Genomic DNA, 16,215 nt, shown 5'->3' with positions numbered 1-16,215 from the left:
AATAAACACGTAGATGGCAGCATTTCTTTCAGGGTTACCAGATGCCTCACATAAGTAGCACAATCATAGAAGCGAAAATGCATCGGAGACACAATTATTTTTTTTGCAAAAATATGCCAAAGGTCTAATTTTTCAAAACAAAGCTTAGAAAAATGCACTGATATGAAAATTCAATACGTAGGCACTTTAAAAGCTTCGAAAATGTCGAATATGCACCTTATCTGACAAAACCGTGTTTTGTACAGTAAAAACAAACGCAATGAATACCATTTACATTCTAATTATCTTTAAACAAATACAAAGCACTTACAAGTGTTTCTTCACATCTGTCTGTTAAATTTCTTCAAACGATTTAGACTGTTTAATAGTTTAGGGCCTTTGATTATACAAAATACTACTACTACTACTACTACTAACAACTCACAGCAGCACCAAGCCGCCTGAGGCCAACACAGCTCCGCACGCTCCTCATCCACCCCAATCTATTCAAAGCCTCCCTTTTTGCACCCGCCCACGAAGTTCCCATTTCCTTTAAATCTTTCTTTATGACGTCCTCCTACCCCAGACGAGGACAATCTGCTTTCCGTTTAGCCCTAGATGGTTGGCCGAAAAGAACAATCTTCGGCAATCTGTCATCGTTCATCCGCACAACGTGCCCTAGCCACCTCAACCTTTCTTTCATTATAGCCCTAGACAGCGGTATTGAGAACCCCATTCACAGTTATTCGTTACTGTTGATTATTTTGAATTTATTGAGAAACAATTTCAAATTAGTGTTCGAATTTGTGATTTTGAATAGCTCAAATGTTTGGAAAAAAGGAGCCTCCAAAACAACCTCCTGATAGGGATATGAGTAAGTCACCATTTCAATCATCTTCAAAAGCCCTTGCTAGAACCCCCCCTAAAGCTGAGAATGTACCAGCAATCTCTCTGAAGAATATTCATATCCTAAACATGGATGCCACCCAATGTCCACCACCCTCAATAGCTGATAGTGAAAAAGATTAAGAAGGCTTTAAGATAGTAAACTCGGCTAAGTGTAGAAGACAGAGAACAAAAAGTCTACCAGATTCAGCAATAATACATCAAACCGATCCCACGGACAGCTCTTCAAGAAATCCAGCCGTTTCCCCAGTAATTATTCAACTAGTTCCCCAATCTGATAATTGCTTGTTTACCAACCGTGATCTACCAAAGTTTTGATTTTCCCTCTTCAAGACCATTCGTTGCAACTTTAATATGAATATAAACAGATCAGGATCCCTAGATATCCTTTTGAACGATCCCACATCAATGAAAAAGGTAATGGAGCTAAAAAGTGTTGAAAATGTTGTTGTCACAGCCCACATGTGGTCCCCAAGCCCGATACAAACAAAGATTGTGCTCTACAATATCCCTAAATCGTTTCTAAACTCGGACCTGATGGAAGTATTGATGAACAAAAAAGGTGAATGCATTACGGGCTCTAGTTTCCATACCTTTGGTCGCGAAACCACTGAAACCACAAACTTTAAAACTGTGTTGTTTGAGCTTCAAGGACAATTAAATATTGACAAAGTGTTCCTCTTTGGCCAACAAAAATCATTCAAGGCTTACAAAGAAAAGCCATTACAATGTACAAAATTTCTGAAGCTTGGGCACTCAGATAGATAGTGTAGAGAGGATTCCAACATTTTTAAAATTTGTCTATGCAAGAACCATAATGAATCAAACTGTCAATTTGACGCAATATGTTCTAACTGTAAGGGCAAACATCAGTCCTTAGATAAAGGAAACTGTCCCAAATATAAACAAAGGGTAGAAATACTAAGAATAGCAAAAGAGCTACAACTTCCAATCCCTTTTGTAGCCATGCAAGTCCCAAGGACACCAAGAGTCCCCCGTCCCCCAACAGGCCCCAGGCAACCAACAGCCCCTGAACCACCAACAGACCCCAGGCAACCAGCAGCCCCCAGGACGCCAAGAGTTCCCCATGCTTTCCCTAGTGTTGAGAATTTTCAGAATAATCTCATCCGAGATAAAACTAATCCATGGTTCCCCTTGATACCAAGTGCCCCCCAAAAAAACCTAAAGAACCCCCTGTCGAGAAATCCTGCCCAAGGAAAGAAATCACGACCGACAAAGCTACATGGAATTACTCCCGACAGATTTCACAGTTTCTCAATAGGCTTTGAAATATGAATCAACCGTGTACTTTAAATTAGCTTTACAGTTACCTCTATGCTCATCTCCCAATTAGAGTTACCCAATTAGTTGAAATGCATTATTCTGAAGAATTTGGCAAAAACCCACTTCGGCGAGACCATAGTTTCCGAAGCAGAAATTCAAATTGAGAGTGTTTTAAGCCAACATAGGCTGATTGAGTCACAATCAGAATGCCCGATGAATAATTAATGTGTGACTTTTTGTTTTTAACTAATATATCCCTTTCTAATAACATTGCTTTTAATTATCCCGATATAGATGATAATCAGCATGCCAACTCTATAGGCAGCCCCCCTGGTACCTTAACAAATGCTAGCTGTAAATACCTTGATATTTTCAATTTTGCTACCAATGTGAAGCCAAAACTAGTAAATAATAATTCCCTTAATGTTCTTTGTTTTAACATCAGAAGCTTTTGGGATAAGTGGCTCAAGTTTAAAGATTTAATTTCATTTAATGGTGTCTGCCCTTTTGATGTAATAGGATTAACAGAGACATGGCTTTCCGATAATGATGACACTAGTGATTTTTTAGTCCCTGGTTACCAAATAATCCATATGCCCAGGAGATTGACAAAGTGTTCTGGGGGTATCTCACTTTACATCCGTTCGAATGTAAATTTTACCAGGCTATCAGAGTGCGAATCTATTTTCTCTACACAAATAAATCTCAGATGTATTTATTCAATAATTGTTAACATAGTTATCGGCCAAAATTCCTATATACTCTCCTTATTTTATAAACCTCCTCCATTTCCGACCTAATGTTTTTTGTAATCTGTTTGATGAGTTTTCTAATTTTATTAACCTACCCCATAAAAAGGCAATAGTTCTTGGGGACTTTAATTGCAACCTACTCAATGTTGGTAAAACTATTGAATCTGACACTTTTTTGAATCGGTAACCGCGAGTGGTCTTCTACCCACAATTTTTTTTCCCCGTAGAGTCGATCCTGTGAGATCAACTTCAACATTAATTGACAACATTTTTGTATCCACTTCCCTGGGAAATGACCTGTCCTCAAATATAATATTTTCGGATCTGTCAGACCATTTTCCTATTTACTTGTCACTACCTTCGCAGCCACTACCTCTACGCTCTAGAATTAATATCCCAACTCCTACTCGAAATTACAGCTCTGCAAATATAAACCATTTTATCGATTGCTTAAGAACCATTGACTGGTCCGATGTCTTAAATTCTCAAGAGGTAAATTCTTCCACAAATGGCTTTGCACAAAGGCTAAGTAAAATTATCCATTCAACTTTTCCTATTCGTAATCCTAACCGGAAAAATATCCCTATTTGCCCCTGGATGTCACATAGCCTCATTTTCTCCTCATATCGTAAAAAAAAATTATAGAAGTTAGCCTGTAAGACCAGTAGTGATATTGACCTATCTTATTATAAACATTATAAAAACTTATACACTAAACTCATCCGTGAAGCGAAGAAAAATTATTATTATACAAAATTCTCAATTGCAAAGGAAACCTGAAAAAGATTTGGTCTACCATTAATGATATACTTTCAAAAAATAGAAAATCGAAGTCTATACCTATTCGCCTTAAAGACACAAATGGTAGATTAATTGACCCCTTACATGCACCTGATGCATTTAATAAATATTTTTCTAATGTTCCTCATACTGACTCTCGCCCCTTCTCACAGGCTGTATTCCCTTGCTTCAATTTTAAATCCATGTTTTTTTTTGCCCAACTGATAGCAATGAGGTACTTCATATCATCGGTTCTCTCCCTAATAGTTTTACTCCTGACTGTCTTGGATTAAGTAATAAGCTCCTGAAGACCATTTCTCCTTTTGTTTACGATCCCATCAAGCATATTGCCCACGGAGTTTTCTCTGATTTACTAAAGTCAGCCATTGTTATTCCAGTTCTTAAAAAGGGCGATCCAACTGAGATAGGTAATTATCGTCCAATCTCAATTCTTCCTGTTATATCCGAAGTGCTCGAGAGAACCAACTTCAGACGGCTGTCTCCCTTTCTGTTTGACAGTCAGCACTCTGTATCCTTGATTTCTCCTCCCTAATATGGCTTTAGGCCGAAATTCTCAACTTCCCATGCTCTAATCGATGCCAGACAGTTCATACGCTCACAACTCGACCTTAAAAAAACTATATTGGGCTCATTTTTGGATTTTTCTAAGGCCTTTGACATGGTCGATCATAGCATTTTCATAAGTAAATTAAATAGTTATGGTATTCGTGGTGTTCCCCTCTCTTGGTTTGATTCTTATCTATCTGGAAGGGTACAGAGTATGAGCCTGGGTGGAGTATACTCTTAGCCCTTACCTGTTCGGAGGGGTGTCCCGCAAGGCTCCGTTCTAGGCCCTATTTTATTTCTCCTATACATCAATGATCTTATTATAGACCTGGGTCCTTCAGTGTATCCTGTATTATTTGCTGATGACAGCAACTTCTTCATCACTGGCACCAATCTACCATTGGCAATAACGTCTGCCCAAGTCCTTCTGAACAGAGTCCAGGTGTGGTGCCTTACGAATAACATGACCATTAATAGCGAAAACAGTCAAATAGTATTATTCAGAACCCCCTACAACAAAAACATTATTCAACCTGCTCTTGGTCTCAAGTACTCCTCCGATATTCTCCCACAAGTGTAGGTTGCCAAGTTTCTTGGTGTATTTATTGACTTATACTTGTCATTCTCTAATCATATGTCTTACATCACAGTAATAATTTTGAGACAATTAGCTAGGATTGAACATGTGAATTATTTTCTTCCTCCTGATATCCTAGTTACCCTCTATTATTCCTTTATTTTTCCTTACCTTTCTTATTGCGGTTCTGTTTGGGGAAATACAAAACGGTCCTTCACTAAAAAAACTCCAATTTGCCCAAAACCGTGCCATTAAAGCGGTTTTTCGGCTTCCCCGTCTATATCCAACTCGTGATTTGTATTCAGATTTTGGAATAGCTCCACTTGATCAAATCATACAAAAACTAAACTTATCGCTTGTTTACTCTGCTTTCCACAATAATCTTCCACCTCAACTCCTAACCTATTATAATATTAATAATTCGGAAGCCCACTGTCTCCGTTCATCCAATAGAGCCTTTAAAATTCCTAAATGCGTTTCTAGTGCTGCCCAGCAATCTCCCATTTACAAATCTATTATTCAATGGAACAAAATTCCCTCCAGTGTTGAACTAGCCACAAGTTTTTGCAAGTTGTATAAAAATGTAACAAAACTTGATATTATAATTTAATTTTTCCATTTTTAACAAATTTGCTCTAATTACCCATATTTTATTCTTCTATTTTTTTTTTCTCAGTGTTACTTTAATTTTTTTTTTTTTTTTTTTGGTACTTAACAAGTTATCTTATAGGATCTTTATTGTTATTGATTTTTTTTTTATGTTTTTATTCAAATAAAATTGAATTTAATAATTAGCAGTATGATCTTTCCCTATCTCACCCATTATAAAAACCTGGATCGAGGTGCGATTGCTCCAGAGAATGTACAAACCGGTATAAACATAAGCGGCATTAGATCTTTTCACGGGTAGACAAAGAATAATCACCTACGAAACAAGTACTGACAAAACCACTTGGCCGACTCACCAATAAGTGGACAATAAGTGCAGAAATAAGTGGGAGGAGCTTTTTGTTCGCACCGAGAATGAAGAGCCAGAAATCATCTGCGGTAAACTTGCTGGATAATTATATAAACTGTGACCCCATTATACAAAATGAACAAAATAAAGGTTACAAAAAAAAGGTTATACAAAATAAAGGTTTTACAAAAAAAAGGTTTATACAAAATAAAGGTTATAAATTACTTATTCTTTCATCATGAATATACCTAGGGCATAGGATGCACACAGTTAAAGATGAATACCAACTATAGCTAAGTTTTGACTGAAGACAATTAATTTTTGCCAGCCAAAGGACGGGATGGTAGTAGTACTTTAGTCTCAAATTGTAGCAAAATTAATGTCCAGAACGATTAGATGGCGACAGCACTGAGAAAAAATACAATAATCCCCGATTCTTAGTGACTCGGGGAAAGGTAGAGGGACGTTGCTATCCGAGCATCCGCGTTCACTGTCTTCCAATAGAATTTCAGGCGAAAATCTCTGTTAATCATAGAACACTTCTAAGAAAACTTAACATTTTAGACATCAACATAAAAAGGCTGATAATAGAACATCGTTACTAGTGATAATAGAACATCGTTACTACATAAGGGGGACTTGGACTTATTTGAACAAAGTTTTGCCAATCGGACCAAAGTTTTTTTGCTACTTTATTCAACACAGAAACAAACCAAATATTCAGTCAAATTATAAATTTTTATAGTTAGGTCACGTGATATCCAGCTTCGAAAGCGAAATTCAACTCCTATCAGAAGAAGGATAAGATAATACTGAAAGAAAAGAGAGCTCTGCAATCTCTGAAAAAAAGAAGACAGAAACTCTGCATGGATTTCAGAAGAAAATCTCTGATACACTCATTCCACAAAACCCTTTTCCCCCCTCAATCCACAACAAAACAACTCCCGTGCAGGATCGTAATACCCGTTGAGAAACTTCAGCCGGTACGCTGTGCCCATCAGCGGTTAGCGAAAAGTTTTATACCTAGTTTTGTAAAAATGTATAACGAAAATCAGGAGGATTCGTTAGCGTTTTTTATGTATTTGCCTTTTAATGTGACTATACCAAAGAAATTTGGCAGTGCCGTCAAAATTTTTCTGAAAATAAAAGTTTATCTATCTATCTATCCATAACTCACATTTTCTGGTGATAGACTAAACACTAAAAAAACACTAAAGTTAGATACTCGGTTCTTTCCACAACAGACGATATGTCTTATGACGAATAAAAAGGAAAAAAATACATGAAACTTAAAACAGAAAAAACTTACCAAAAGTTTTAGGGAGGCTGGTCTCGGCTCCCTACCTTTCAATCTAAACTTAATTTCTGCACCGAGGTGACAAACAAATATTTTGTTAAAAAGAACTCCTATCAGAAGAAGGAAGAGATAACTTACATTTTCAGGTGATAGACTATTATCGCCAGTAGCATTTCTTTCTTGGTTTAACGCTGATCTTTCACTTTTGCATGCACTATGGTAATCACTCTTGGCTTTGTTCACCTTCTCATAAAGTTTCAGCCAAGGCTTCTGAGCCTTTTTGAAATGATCATCCATTTCCTTTTTCTCTTTTAGCTTTGTCATAGACTAAAAATAAAATAAAAAATATTAACTATTGTTACAACACTATTGCCTGTAGCCCCTGACCCTACCTGGAGTTGGATTCTCATGGTTCCAAAATCATTCTAAATGAATTTTCTTTATTTCAATATATTTTCACTATAGCTGATCTCATACAAATATTTACCAGTCCAACGTTTCCAAGAGTGGAAAACTGTGTCATTATCTGTCACACACATTTTAAAAAAATATCCTAAACTGCGGATGATCAAAATAGTAAACATACATATATATATATATATATATATATATATATATATATATATATATATATATATATATATATATATATATATATATATATATATATATATATATATATATATATATATATATATATATATATAAAGTGGATCCAGCCGATTACAGCCACACCTCATTTGTCAATGAATTTATGAGTTTTCCTCAGAGAAGAAGACGAAAATTAAGAAAAATCATTTTTCAGAGTTTAGTAACAGCAAAACAGACAAACATTCACCTTCTTCAAAGACCTATAAATCATTAAGAGGGAGGAGGAGCAGCTTCACACCCACCCAGTCCAAGGATATGGAAAGTTTACCCAATTCCATTCATTATGCAGCACATAAGGTACGTCTCTTACACTTTTTTTGGTACTGGTGCATTATATGGGCACTTCTAAAAAGTCAAGTTTGGTTAATGCTAATGAAATAAAATAGGATGAATATATAATAGTTTATAAACAAAATTGGGCTATATATTTTCACCTTAGGGGGGGGGGGGTAAAGCATAGCATGTATTGAATATGTAACCAAACCTAGGTACCTTCCCCCCCCCTAAACCCCCAAAAAACAAAAGTTTAAATATCGTAAACGCAATGAAAACCACGCTTTGCATTGCATTTCTCTATAGCGGTCTCTTGCAATTAACCCGTCTGGCGGGTTTTTCGTGACTGGTTTCCTTGTATAATATATAAAAGTGAAAATATAACGAACCAGTAGACCCCGGCGCCGCGCCGATGAGGGAAGACCGGCAGCGGCGGGGCCAAATACAACACGCCGCGCCGCGCCGCCGGTAATATATCTGCGGCGCGCCACCGGTAAGATGTCGGCGGCGCCCCGCTGGCGTGATCAATTTTGACCGCAAACATTAATGTTTTCATCAATCTTTCTCAAGTCACAGCTTATATTTACAACAGATTTGAGCCTATTCATGAGTTCAAAAATTCACAAGTCGCTGGCTGGAAACTGGTCTTCTTCGTTATTCATCAAGAGAAGTAGAAATGCGGTAGAAACGAAATGGCTGTGGTGTTTCAGAACCCTTGCATAATACGAGTAGTTGAAATATCTAATAGCTATGTATTCTTTACGTAAATAATTATCAAAATTAGTAGTTTTTTTCATCGAGCATTACTGGATATACAACTTCAAATACCGTATCACAAAATTCGTCAGTTATCTGGGTAAAAACTTTAAATATAACTTTGAACTTAGAAGCTTATTTTTTTCATAATGCCCTTTGCCTATATCTGTTTTGTCACCTTTAAAACAGTTGAAATGGGCGACTTTGATATTGATTGTTTTTTTTTTGCTCTTTTGGATTCTTAAAAAGACTTCTTGTATTAAAAACTGTTTTCTAATTACATTTTTAAAAAAAAATGCACTTTAAAGTTTTTTTGGCTTCTTTATAGAATATATATCATGTAGACTAAGGCTGAACTGCTGCTTTTTTATTGGTTTTTGCTGATCTTTTGGATATTATTCGTTTTTTTTTATTTTTGGGATTCATTCCAAATTATAAATTGATAAATACCTAATACCAGTAAAACTATAAACTATATCTAAAGAGAGTAAATTTATAAAATTGAAAAATACATGATGAACACTTCACATGAGAACACTTCAATTACAATGAAAAAAAAAAAAAAAACACTTAATGGTTTATTCGGTATGAAGAAAAATTAAATGCCAGCTAGTTTCTGGTAAAAAATTAAAAGCTCATCCGTTTTAAATGTAATTAAATGAAATAATATGCAGACTGAAGTAGCTCCAGGAAGATGTGACATTATCATCCTAGTTCATCACTTTTAACCAAAGCAAAATTTTAGGACACTTAGTATCAGTTATTGAGTTTAAGCTTTGATTTCCAAATGCTGACAATAATTACCAAATTTAAGAAAGCCGCAACAATAAGTCACCTGTGGTCAAAATACTCAAAAGACTCCTCTTAGATTCCCACCCAGGCTCAAAGCTTCTGCTATGGTCATTCCATGGAAATCTCTACAGAGTTTCTTTTTAAAACAGCTTTCAATGATAGCTAGGGGTATTCAGTCTATTTTGCTTTTTTTCAAAGCTTTAAAAAAAGTGTTATAATATTCCAAATATTACATTTGTTATATTAGTGCATATTTTTGGTCATCGTTTGTGGGGTGATCGAATTTTTAAACCACTGTAGATACGTAAGAACGTTGAAACATCTAGTACCCTGAGGTCATAAGACTGTCAAAGACTCCTCCTTGAACCTCCCAAATTGAAAACTTTTATTATGACCTGGCCATTTAATGTTACTTGGGCACTGGACCAAGGGCGCCATTGTCACTCGAACGCAACGTTAGGTCGGGATGTCGATATCGCTTTCGTCACACCAATTCGTTTTAGTGTGAATGTGCCTGGTACTTATGAATGAATACTTTCAAAGTAGACCCGTTTTATCAATAAGAAAAAAACGGTTTGAACGCATATGTACCTTTTCCTTTGGACGAAAAAACCATCCAAGTGCTGTATCAAGTATAACTAAAAATAACTTGTTAATTTTTGTCAACTTTTCAACTTTTTGGCATCCCTGCTTTCAATAAAAAAAAATCAAGGTACTATCACTTAAATATAATAACTCCCTATGCCCCCCTCCCTATGGATACTATCTTGATAGGACACCGTCTCTGCTTTAAATAAAAACAAAAATTAACTTATTGGCACCCCTGCTTTCGAAAAAAATCGAGGTATTAACATTTAAATATGATAGCTCACTACCCCCCTCCCCTCTGGATACCACCTTGATAAAATTCCGTCTCTCCTTTAAATTTAAAAAAAAATAACTTTTTGGCATCCCTGCTTTCAATAAAAAAATTTCGAGATATTATCATTTAAATGTAATACCCCCCCCCCTACCCCCCTCTGGATACCAACTTGATAGGGTACCGTCTCAGCTTTCATTAGAAAAATAAGTTACTTGATAATTAACTAGGTCATTATACGCTTCAAACAAACACGCGAAATAACGTTAAAAAGCTTAGTGTTACTTGAAAAAAAATGAGGGTATGAGTAAAGGGGTACAAAGACAAGAACAAAAATGTCGAACTTATTCAGATATAGCTCAAATTATTGGAAAACTGAGTCATAGATTCGCCGTGGTATTAAATAAGATCCAAAGAATCTAATTAAAAGGGAGCACACACAAAAGCCAAATTAGGCCAGTAGCCTATGAGAAATCGCAAAATATCCAAGACAATGAACAAGTCTTAATGGGGGGCCCTGGGTCTATCAAAATATTTCAATGGTTTCCCAGGGAATTTGATATCATTTCTTTTGTCTCCACTTCAATGAAAAAAATAATCATTCTTTTGGCATTCCTGCTTTCAATAAAAAAAAGTATTATCACATAAAAATGATAGCCCCCGATCCCCCCCCTTTAGGCAATAATTTACAATTTATTTATGAGTCATATTTTTGGGGTAGCTTCCGAACAATTGAGCATTAAACATTAAGGCGTTAAAAAATTTATTATTAAAAATTAATAAAATCTTATCTAAAAACAGCAAAAAAAAAAATAAAAAAATCTGCAACATTAAAAATACGGTGTATAAAAAAAATATCAGCAGTCAACTTAAAAAACCAACGGAGGGCTAAAGCGGTATAGTAGTGAATTCATTATATAATTATGTTAAACTTGAAAATAAAATTCTTGACTACGAACGATGTTAGAAATAGCAATTGGGAAACTACATTAGAAATTATTTAAACTCATTTCATAAAGAGGATACTTTGTTTTGTCAACACATGAAGAACTGTGTATATTGCAATATTTGCAATTACATATTGCATCTGTCTGGTTCTTATAAAAAGTAACAAAAGAGACGAAAATTAATTAATAAGAGAGTAGTGAAGAATTATGGTATGCAAAGTAATATTTGGCAGAGAAAGTCACTGGTGATAAATCGCTAAAGGTGGCACCGTGATTGCGTGATTTTCGGGGATTCGGGGAACCAAATTTTTTTTCGGGGTGAAGCGTTGATTTTCGGGGAAATATCTGAAAATTCGGGGATAGTGCAAGCCCTGCTTGATTTCTAATCAGGGAAATTGAAATACTAAACCACATAAGAAGGAAAAGCTCCAAATTTGCGGTTGACGCAATAAAGAATTGCCGCAAAATTGGTTTAAAGTTGACCAAACGCCGCAACCTTTGCCGGTGGCGGAGCACCGTTGGCACCCCGGCGGCGTTCGACCGGGCCTCTCGTCGGCGGCGTTCGGTCGATCCGCCGGCGCGGCGCCGGGGTCTACGAACCAGTACCCTTTTTTATGTATCCTAACCGAGAGTGTCACTTGTATACTTATACTTTGTATACAGATTTGTGTTCCTCAATAGTATTTTGGCTTTTAGAATGATGATGTTTTGCAGAAAAAGAATCTGGATTGAATACTGCTTTAAACACTGCACTGAACACACATTTTTTTTCTTTTTTTTTTTTTAGTTTAGACCAGCAGTTCCAAACCGATTTTGGGCCAAGCCCCACCTAGGCATTTCTAAAATCCCATTGCCTTCCTCGTGATATTTAAATTTTTTATTCAAAATTTTACAAGTATTGAACATATATTGAATATATATATATATATATATATATATATATATATATATATATATATATATATATATATATATATATATATATATATATATATATATATATATATATATATATATATATATATATATATATATATATATATATACTATATATATACATATATACATATATACATATATATATATATATATATATATATATATATATATATACATATATATATATATATATATATATATATATATATATATATATATATGTATGTATATATATATATATATATATATATATATATATATATATATATATATATATATATATATATGTATATATATATATATATATATATATATATATATATATATATATATATATATATATATATATATATAAAGTAGTCAGTCCAATTGTGCACGTCCTGCCTATGCCCCACCAGAGATTTAGACGATTGATATACATCTATTGAATCCTATAAAATAGGTAAAGGATATTACCGCTAAAACAAAATTCCATTTCAGTAACAAATGATAACACTTGTAGATTATGCGTGCTCGATTTCTATACTAGGGTTGACTTTGGGTAGAAAGGTTATTATAAAGCTAACAAATGCTGTGAAATACTTGTGGGCGATGTTCCCCATTTTAAGTTCTTTCTATATTGTACTTACACCAAATAATTTTTAAACTTTTATAGATTGCTATACTATGGCTGACTTTGGATGTCTCTGTTACAATAATAAAACTGCGTAGACGATTTTCAACTAAATCGAATAATTTCCAAAAGAACGAAATAATTCCTAATTAATTCCCAATTAACTCCAAAGGACGAAATAAAATTCGCCCTTAGGCTCCAATAAGATTTCAACTTGATTTAAAATATTTTCTTAGGACGTCAAAAAGCAAACTAAGAAAAGTTTCTTGTTTCCATGTAAAACACTCTTCAGGGACTTGAAGATGCCAATAGACTTATTTCGTACATTTTGACGGGAAAGCAAGCTTTTATCATAATCTTGTTAATGAAATGAAACCTCTTAAATTGAGAAATTCTAATCTTTTCTAGCAAAATTCCTTGGAAACGGGTCTCGAAAATCAATGAAACAAATTGAACCAACTCATGTAAACAATGTGAAAAAGAAACGTTCAACGTCTTAGTAATATCAAAATAAGAAACCACAACAGAGGGGTCCATCCTCCCTCCATTAAAATATGTTTACAACCATTTAAAGGGACTCTGTTGACTCAAAAACGCAAATTTCCTCGTCCTTCGTGGGTAAACCTTAAGATAAGCCAGAAAAATGCATCTAGGACATTGTGGACAGGAGCAGCGTTGCCAACGCTTAGAAACAGAACGTACCTTTCGTACGACTAAAGTTGTACCGCTAGAAGATAACTTGTACCATCTGAACAGCTGGTCAAAAATTTGCTATATCAAGAAGAAAATTTTCGATACACTGAAACCTGACTATATCAGAAAGGAGTAAGAAAAACTAAAATGTACTAAAAAATTTGTGTTGTACCAAATATTTTCAAATGTACCGCATTGTGCCAGGACCTCTGATTTGTACCAAAAACAGTACGATTGTACCACGTTGGCAACGTTGGACAGGAGTGCAACCGATTAATCCTAAGGCTACAATATGTTTTACTACAGCATTAGTAAACGACATGAGCGAAATTCGGAGAGTGGTTGATACTCATGCAGGAAAAGTATCGATAGTTACCAGGAGTATTTATACATCGATACAATATCACTGAGAATCGATATTTTGCGGTATCCTATCGAATATTGGGCAACACTACAGTCAGTTCGGAGTAACCACTAAATTGCTTGTGTGATTTAAGCTTTTGAGCAAAAATTGTGCCACTATGGTGATATTGGAGGCTATAATATTGAGGGGTATTTCCCATTCCTTTCCTTTGGCTTGCCATGAGTAGATTAAATAATAAATAAAGTGTTATTCGAGAACCGATTATTTACTCTAACTTAAGAATTGCATAATTGTGCACCTATGGAAGTCACTGTAACAAACTAATTCGAAAGAAGAAGAAGAAGAACAAACAAACGAAGAGTTGAACGAAGAAATTGAAGAGTTTATGAAACATACAACAATTTTCGTGTGTTAGACTGGTCAATATACTCCCGTTAATCTAATAAGAATCCATGTTATAAAAAAAGAATGAAACGGGATATATCAGTCTGTTAGAACACCACACTATGGAATATACATGGTAGTAGTGCTTTATGCCCGTGTCACATTATAGCCACATCTATCGATAAAGAAGCCAAATATCATGAATGACAAGGCAATTTTCTTGATTTTAGCGTTGCACTTGTAGGCTATTTAAAAAGCAAAAAATTAAAACTGCAAGAAATTAGTTTAAAGAGTTTGCACCAACAGTAATTTGTGTCTAACTGTTCTTTACTAATATTAAGTCTTCTTGACTTTTGTCAGATTCCTCTCCCAGATAGAAAAACTGCTGTTGTAAGTTTCCGTCTTTTCTAGTTTCAAAAATTACGCCTTAAACCTTGACTCTGATTGGCCAGTCAAGAAATTTATGTTTGAAAGTTGAACAGTGTTCAACTCGAGAAACTACGAACGGCGAACGTAATTGGCGCTGTAGTCGTGCGTCACAAGAATTAGATGGCGATAGCAGTGAGAAAAAATACAATAATTGCAGATTCTTAGTGACTGGGGGAAGGTAGGGGGGTAACATGCTTAGCATATCGCGAATGACAGCTACCAAAACTTAAAATGAATATCCACTAAACCTTGACTGAGTGTTCTAATGAGAATTCAATACAGTTCACCTTTATTATCCAAGATAATACTGAGAGGACGGAGCAGACCGCAGAATACCTTGAAAAGGCAAAATGCGCCCTGTGTTGGCAACATTTATAAAATATACCTGGACTGTTTTAATATTTAAGTTTTGGGCTCAAGAACGGTAGCAATAACTTTGATGGGAAAAGTAATACTGGATTGACTGCACTATAACGTATGAAGATTCTGTTTACCTTCCAGGCCCACAGCTGGGCTGGTTTTAGCTAGTTTCTCTTCCAGGTCCTCCAGCAATGTGTATTGTTTGGAAAAAAAAAACGTAGAAAAGAATTATTTAGGAGATAATTTCAGGACGAGGGCAAATTAACACAATAAAAACGAAAGAAACAAGGAGATTATAAGGAAACATGGGGCATTATGGACGAAATCGTGAAAACTGCAAGAATTCAGTGGGAGGAAGAGCTCTCAAACCCCTCCAATGTGCATTTACCTGCCTCAAACCAGCTATCCGATGTCTTGATAATTGAGAAATTGACGGTAAGCATACAAAGTTGGTTTTCAGAAAAGATAATATTTAACGTTTCGTTAATTCGATCTTACAGGAAGAAAAAAATATTGTGGGTAAAAAGAATTCAACAATGAATATCCGAAAACGTGAGCAGCTTAAAAACATATCGATTGCACATTTTCTACCGGCTAATGTGTATTTTAGAGCCCCAAATATTACGCCACACCTGGCATACTAACACCATGAAACGCCTAATCACGTCGGCAAATTCCACACGTGGCGTGTTTCAACTTTTATTATGATTTACGTAAGTAGCAGCTCCTCGAATTATGCTTACAGTATCAAGTGATATAGCCGACACGTTGGGCAACGATTGAACACTTTTATTTAGTGACTTTCACGAGACACGTTTTTTTCTCTCTGTTGTGAAGATATCGCAAGATTCATTAGGTGGTGGTGGATATAGGATCTCTCTCACTATGGATATTGCCAATCAACAAAAGTAATTAAGACATACAGACAGGGGACATCTGGGAAATTTCAATGGAGAATATCATCATCATCATAAAAAAAAAATTAAAAAAAAAAATTAAAAAAAATTCAGAGACAGTAGAATTGAGCGGGACGTGGGACTGTCACTCAGATTAGA

General features: G+C 35.2%; 1 protein-coding gene across 8 annotated transcripts in view; it reads right to left on the bottom strand.

Annotated features, from left to right (window-relative positions):
- Synd (protein kinase C and casein kinase substrate in neurons protein Synd) overlaps positions 1-16,215 on the bottom strand; it is a 206,605-nt gene that overhangs the window by 79,291 nt on the left and 111,099 nt on the right. For all 8 annotated transcript variants that reach the window (XM_089089306.1, XM_089089310.1, XM_089089312.1 and 5 more), the window contains exon 4: positions 7,239-7,427. In XM_089089306.1, coding sequence (XP_088945432.1) covers positions 7,239-7,427 — 189 coding nt within the window. The remainder of the gene's footprint in view (positions 1-7,238; positions 7,428-16,215) is intronic.

This window comes from Artemia sp. Qi Xiang Cuo, chromosome 5 (assembly GCF_049724085.1).
Source record: "Artemia sp. Qi Xiang Cuo chromosome 5, ASM4972408v1, whole genome shotgun sequence".
NCBI lineage: Eukaryota > Metazoa > Arthropoda > Branchiopoda > Anostraca > Artemiidae > Artemia > Artemia sp. Qi Xiang Cuo.
Note: the sequence above shows the minus strand (reverse complement) of the source record. Positions and strands in the feature narration are given on the sequence as shown.